Source organism: Engraulis encrasicolus, chromosome 4 (assembly GCF_034702125.1).
Source record: "Engraulis encrasicolus isolate BLACKSEA-1 chromosome 4, IST_EnEncr_1.0, whole genome shotgun sequence".
NCBI classification, from domain to species: Eukaryota; Metazoa; Chordata; class Actinopteri; order Clupeiformes; family Engraulidae; genus Engraulis; species Engraulis encrasicolus.
In genome coordinates, this window is record NC_085860.1 from 16299164 (window position 1) to 16306663 (window position 7500).

A 7500-nucleotide genomic window follows, 5' to 3' on the forward strand; every position below is an offset into this window, starting at 1 on the left:
AGTTCAGTTCAGTTCAGTTCAGTTCAGTTCAGTTCAGTTCAGTTCAGTTCAACTTTATTGGTACCCGAAGGTAAACTGGGTTTGCAGTATAAAAGAGAAGATGGCTGTCCTTACATCAGAACCACAATGACACATGACACATAAACATGGAGTCTAAAAAGACACATGTACGCTTCACAAAGAAATAAATAAAATGTTATAACCTAACTGTCATCAAAATTGTAATGGCTATGTCTTCATCTGTTACTTAAGGCTCTCAGTAATGTCATAGAAATGTTGTTATGATGCAGTTGATTATTTCCAGCAAGGCTACACATTGGGATTATCTGAAAAATCTTTACGTTATGGTTTTGTTTTGTTAATGTGACTATTATTATGCACTTAGACTGTACATGCTAAACCTAGCCCTAACCAAAGACTTATCATAGTACAGTAAAATGTCACATATAGCACCTAGCCCTAACCATAGACATAGAGTGAAATACAATGTAATATCACATGTAGGCCCGTTGACAGGCCCATCTGCAGTATTCACCAATATTATTTGATTATAATTATGATTATAATGTTAATCATGAATCATTAGTAAATGCAACAATGTCTTGCTATACACCACGCCATCTGAAACCCTAGCCTGAGCCTGCCTAAACTGCTACTAATGATATATTGAATTTATGGTAAACCATTCTGGCCAACCTTTTCTCAGCTGTTCCTTTAACCCATTTTAGCCTGATGACTTGTATATGTTGTTTGACCTTTGGTACCTGGAGCGACATATACGCTGCATTTAGGCTCTTGAGATTTTAGCTTTTTTAGCAAAAATGTGGGTATGTTACAGCTGAATGAACACATTCTAATGCAAGATTATGGTCTTATGGTTTAAATGCAATCATGTTTCATGTTTTTAAGTGCATCAGAGGCTGAGATATTTAGGTTTTTATAGGCTGAGGGTAACTCTCCCAATAAGGGCTTAGGCATTCATCAAGCGTTTTTTGCAGGTGTTTTAGGCATCAATGGGTTAACTGAAAAGTCAGGCCTGAAAACAAAGGCCATTGGCAGAGGTTCAACACTATATAAAGGTGCTTGATAATAGACATCCACTGATCCCACCACTGAGCATTTTCTGTCTATGTAGAGTAATCTTTGCCAGACCAAATCCACTACAAGCTTTGAAAGACAGAACCCCGGGAACCAAAAATGAAGTGAAACTCAATTCAGAGCTATCTGAGTTTCATATGCCCAGTGAGAGAACTTAACTAAATTGAAGTCTGCGCTCAAGACAGGACTGTAGCATACGCATAAGGGACACAGAGCCAAATTGGCCATGATGGTCCATTGGCTGTAGGGTCATGACACTACGAAGCTGAGTAGTCCTGTTTACAGGTTTTACATTACAGTGACAACACAACAAAAGTCATTCATTTTCACCATCTTTCTTGTCGGGGGGGAATTGCATACACTTGTTTATACACTTCAAATACATACACTTGTGTTTGTTTGCGCCAAGCAGGCTGGCTACCTTGGGCAAAGTCATTCGAACACAATGCTTGGAAGCCCATCAGAGGAGAAGACGCGATTGAAACTCTGCCTAGAAACTCTCACGATTTCACGTTCGATTTTGTGTGACTGCCGGTCGGGCGGACCGCAGCTAACTCAAATCTGATGGTGGCTTTGGCTCTGTTCCCTGCAGCCCTCATCATCAACAAATACACTTGTCTCTGTGCCAGTATGCAAATGTGAATATGAAGAAGAAAAAAATACAACACAGCCTCAGGTAATAAAAAATATGAGCACAGGAACATCTTCAAAATGGTCATTTGTTCTCATCGTCACACTAGATGCAAATAGGCCTAGTGATTTTCAGGCATGCGTTTACATCATCTTTAGCATGGGTGCAGTGACACTTAACAGCCACAAAGTGGCGCTAGTGGGTAAACAGAGGGGCAATAAAGCCAGCAGGGAAATGGGTTCATCTGCTTGCTCTCAGGGCTTTTTTTTATCTACCCAGAATGCCTTGTACCAAGCAGGTGTTCAAACAAAGCCTGTGTACTTCAGCCTGTTGCTCCTAGCAGGGACTGTCTGCTCTCTCTCTCTCTCTCTCTCTCTCTCTCTCTCTCTCTCTCTCTCTCTCTCTCTCTCTCTATATATATATATATATATATATATATATATCCTCTTATCTGTCTTCCCTCCTCTTATTTGTATCTCTGTCTTTCACTACAGTATCTTTATCATTTTTTTCCTCACTGCCTCTATTTGTCTTTCTTTCCCTCCATCCAAACTCTCTTTCACACTCTCTTTCACACACACACACACACACACACACACACACACACACACACACACACACACACACACACACACACACACACACACACACACACACACACACACACACACACACACACACATGCACACACGCACACACACAACTACAGCATCACCCTATTACTTAACAGTTGAATTTATTATGAATAATAATAAATAATAATTATGAATAATAATAAATAGTAATTAATACTCACCCAGAACTTGACGAGGAAGAATGCGTTCTGCGGTCCCTTGGCGAAGAGCTCCTTCAGGCCGCCTTTCTTCTCGGGGAACTTGTCATAAATCTGACGGATGTCCACCGACTCCAGAAGGGCGTCGCTGTGCGAGTGATTCGTCTGTCCGATATGCACAAAGAGGTGCTTATTGTACTGCCAAGACAAGACAAGGAGGAAAAGACACGGAGAGAGAGAGAGAGAGAGAGAGAGAGAGAGAGAGAGAGAGAGAGAGAGAGAGAGAGAGAGAGAGAGAGAGAGAAAGCAATGGGACGAATGGAGAAAGAGAGCGAAGAAGTGAGAGATAGAGAGGGAAAGAGACACACAGAGAGAGAAATACAGATAGAATGACAGCGAGAGAGAGAGAGAGAGAGAGAGAGAGAGAGAGGGAGAGAGAGAGAGAGGGGTAAATGTACTGTGTAGAAGAGTGCTGAGGAAGAGGCAGCGCTGCTTAAATAGCCACTTGAAGACTCCCAGAGTCCGTCTGGCCCATTATCACTGTGAGGGAGGCGGCCGGCCGGCGTGATTAAACAAAGCTGCCCCTTCTCATTCACCACACAAGGCAGCCAAGTCTGCTTTATTAAACATTTCAACCGGGGCCGCTGACAGCTTTTGCTGAGCCCAGGACAAAGTCCTCTGAAAGGGCCCCCCACCCAATACATTCAATGTAATGGGGACCCAATTATGGGACCCGAATCTCGGGACAACTAACCCCTTTGTCCCTCCTTGTCATCTTCCCTGATTTCAACAGTGACATGTCGACTTGGTTGGGGAAAGGCGGACGGGGGAGTGTTCCACCTCACGCATTGGTTTACTTTTGTTTACATTTCAGCCAGCTGTCTTATTTACTAGGGTGACCGACCTCGGTGGCAGAAAGTTAACATAACTATCTAGCGGGTTTGTAACGCTGTGTAAAAGTCTGAGCTCTTGTCTTTCTGGACTGTTGGCGAGTTGTCTTTTCAATGTGACCTTCAACTCCTGCAGACCCACGGCTGATTTTTTTGCGATTTACAGTGGCATGGATTTTTTAACTTCTCTCTCTCTCTCTCTCTCTCTCTCTCTCTCTCTCTCTCTCTCTCTCTCTCTCTCTCTCTTTCTCCATCTCTACACCGCTCTCTCTCTGTTGTCTGAATACAAATGATTACACCTATTCAGAACTCATGAAAAGTGTATTTACAAGATTAATGGTGGCTGTCACTCAAGATCAGGAGGGGTAAACAAGCGCGTATAGGCGGTGGCAGCGTGATAGATGGGCCTCGGCGGCGTCCACATGAGAGAGTGCGGTACACTACACTACTGCTTGCTGCCTTCTACGGCTGATGCTGATGTGTCCTGGGTTGTAGTAGCATCATCTAGATACATAGCGCCCCATTAGGGAGCGTGGTGGCCACCTCTTTTAAGGGGGATTGGACTTTAATCAAAATTTTGGACTGGCATGGGGGCCCCTACAGCCAGAGGGTGTATTTGATTTTTTTGGGGGGGTTGAGGTATGGGGTTACAGTCAGACTGTGTGGCAGAGACTAAAACTGCATGTGCGACTACACAAAGTTAGATATGAGAAATAATTATATGACTGAAATTAACAAAGATGTTAACAGTATTATACATACGTACCTACTACATTATCAGTAAATATAAAAAGTATGGTAGATTTAATATTCTGTATGTATGACTTAAAAAAACTGTCCTATATATTACTGTAGATGTGTAATGTAATGTACTATAATTTATTGTAATGTAGTAATGTACATGGGGCCTTGGCTGCGTTCAAAAACCATGGTCAACCAAATGCTGACAAATAAATATATAATCATACCAATGATTATAATAATAAAAGTTTTAACAATAATAATAATAATAATAGTAATAATAATAATAATAATAATAACAATAATATTGTTATTATTATTGATATTGTTATTATTATCATTATTATATGAGTTGCCTGGTAAAAATGGCGAGTGACTGGTAGATTTTCAAATCTACTGTACCTACCACAGTTCCACCCTGGTGTGTGTGTGTGTGTATGTGTGTGTGCGTGCGTGCGTGCGTGTGTGCGTGCGTGCGTGCGTGCGTGCGGAGTCATTTGAGGAGTGAGAGCCATGTTACTGTAAACTAAAGCATCTGTTGTGTTTCACACCATCAAGATACAATCCCGAGATGCAGTCAGTCACAATCGATTGGAATCAAATACAACCACGATAAAGAAAGAGTGCCTATCTATGCGTGTGTGTGTGTGTGTGTGTGTGTGTGTGTGTGTGTGTGTGTGTGTGTGTGTGTGTGTGTGTGTGTGTGTGTGTGTGTGTGTGTGTGTGTGTGTGTGTGTGCGCACGCGTGTGTGCACGGCTGGTTGAGTATATGTGTGTGTGTGTGTGTATGTGCGTGTGTGCACGGCTGGTTGTGTGTGTGTGTGTGTGCGTGCATTCGTGCGTGCGTTTGTGTGTGCATGCGTTTGTTCGTGCGTTCGTGCGTGCGTGTGTATGTGCATGTGTGTGAGTGTGTGTGTGTGTACGTGCATGTGTGTGTGTGTCTGCTTACCGCGTCTGGGTCCCGCTGCTGCTCCAGGAAGGCTGAGAACTCGGCGAGCCGCAGCTTGGTGGTGCCTATGGAGCGGCCCTGCCACGCAGGGGTACTGGGGGCCGTGGTGCTGGAGGGGGGCTCGTAGCCTGGACAGGCAGGAAACACACACATTTACACACAAATTTACAGACACATTTACACACACAAATTTACACACACACATGCGTGCACGCACGCACGCATGCACGCACGCACGCACGCACGCACATTTACTCACACACACACACACACACACACACACACACACACACACACACACACACACACACACACACACACACACACACACACACACACACACACACACACACACACACACACACACACACTTTGATTTGATTTGATTTGCTAACCTTAACCCTATGAGAAAGTACAGGTGCATAATATTACACAATGTTACCGTAGTTCCACCCTGTTCTCTCCCAGTCAGGGACAGAAACAAAAAGAGTTGTCGAAGCCAATTGGTTTCACCTGGTTTCATTTTCCACATCATAAGCTACACAAACAGCTTTCCTGGACCCCTTTCTTGAAAGCGTCATTGCTAACCACTTGGCAACTTGATGAGAAAATGGCATTATGACTACTGTAAGTAGCTAACTTAGTTAGCCAGGATGCTGTCAGGAAATCCACCCCTGCATAGATCCATAGTAATACTTTGATGGGTCAGTGACGTTTCAGCAGTAGCACACGTCAGGGCGGGACAACGATGGCCAGTGCCACTATTATGTGGATTTTTTTGTTTGTTTGTTTGTTTGTTTGTTTTTAGTGGACTATCAAACAAGCATATTAATTGCAGCATATCAACCACCAGTTACTTTTTTTATTTTTTTATTTATGGTCCTTTTTGACTCCATTTGATAGGACCGTGTGAGAGGTGGACAGGAAGCGAATTGGGAGAGAGACGGGGAGGGGTCGGCAAAGGACCCCTGCCGGGAATCGAACCCGGGTCAGCCGTATGGCAGGCGAGTGCCCCACCGGTTGGCCTCGGCAGAGCCAGTTACTAATTCATTTATGGGCATTATATGTCGTTGTGCCACCTGTCTTTGACCCTGATATAAAAATAAGAGCCTGTCTTTTTCCACTGCTGGACTGACCTGAGATGGCGGTGGCCACGGCGGACTGCATGGGATAGGCCTGCTGGGTGAAGGGCTTGATGCTGGAGAGGAGGGGAGACAACAGAGCAAAGCATTAGACACATTTCCATGATGGCAGCTTTCATGGATGTCAGGATTGGGTCAACACAGCAGTGAATATTTGTGTGAATAATATGAAGTCAAAAAATAAATTAGATCAAATTTGGAAAAGGTATGGTATTTTTCATGTGTGTGTGTGTGTGTGTGTGTGTGTGTGTGTGTGTGTGTGTGTGTGTGTGTGTGTGTGTGTGTGTGTGTGTGTGTGTGTGTGTGTGTGTGTGTGTGTGTGTGTGTGAGCGGGGCATGTAGATAGAGGTGTGATGTCATATTCTCTTGCTCACTTAAAAGGGCTCTAAGTAGTGTCAATTCAATTGTTTGATTATCTACACAGTGCTCACTACACAGTGAATAAGAGTGAACGTTGGACAGAGCCTGTGATTCAAAGAAAAGTAGACAACTAGGTAGTGCTTTAAAGTAAGATCAATGCCGATCTTGACTAATAAAAAGTACAAAACTGTCATGTACTGTAAATTCGTTGTCTTTAAAAATGGCACTTAGCATTGGTTCTCAATGTTCCACGTGTCAAAAACACATGAACTCAATTGGATTAGAGAGGAGTAGTATTTGTCTGGGACTCAACATTAGCAGCAGCAGTGCAGCTGACAAAGATATACTGAGACCTGCAGCTTCACAAAATTCAGAAAGTGTGTATATTCTGGATGAGATTTGTATATTCTGGGTGAGATTTGTATATTCTGGGTGAGATGTGTATATTCTGGATTTTCACCACCTGACTTTAAATAAATACTCCCTCATATTCTCTTTCCCACAAACACATTTTTATCAGCCCTACTGATTAAGATCTTCAGGTTACAAAAATTGTTTGATTGGAATTTGTGTATCTTCTGGATGAAATGGATGTCTCCATCCCACGACTTAAAATAAAATCAATTAATATTTTCTTCAGCAGTTTCATATCAAAGGCTATTTTAACCAAAACACCTGATTACAATCTAGGGATCCAACTACATGGTTGATACAAATGTGTGTATTCTGGACGAGATGGGAATCACACAGCCCTTACTTGAAATAAAATAAATAAAAACTTACATGTTCTTCATTCTAAATTAAAGGATATTTTATTAACACTCTTCCTGATTAGGATCTACAGATTCAAAAAGTAGTTGATTCAAATGTGTTGTGTATATTCTGGGTAAGAAGTGAGTCTCTGTCCCCTGACTTTA

The 7500-nt window shown here is 42.7% G+C and overlaps 1 protein-coding gene across 2 annotated transcripts in view; it reads right to left on the bottom strand.

The window, feature by feature from the left end:
* The window catches only part of tead1a (TEA domain family member 1a), a 77851-nt gene that overhangs the window by 3456 nt on the left and 66895 nt on the right, over positions 1-7500 (bottom strand). For both annotated transcript variants that reach the window (XM_063196794.1, XM_063196793.1), the window contains 3 exons: positions 6218-6279; positions 5082-5209; positions 2526-2699 (listed from right to left, as the gene is read on the bottom strand). In XM_063196794.1, coding sequence (XP_063052864.1) covers positions 2526-2699; positions 5082-5209; positions 6218-6279 — 364 coding nt within the window. The remainder of the gene's footprint in view (positions 1-2525; positions 2700-5081; positions 5210-6217; positions 6280-7500) is intronic.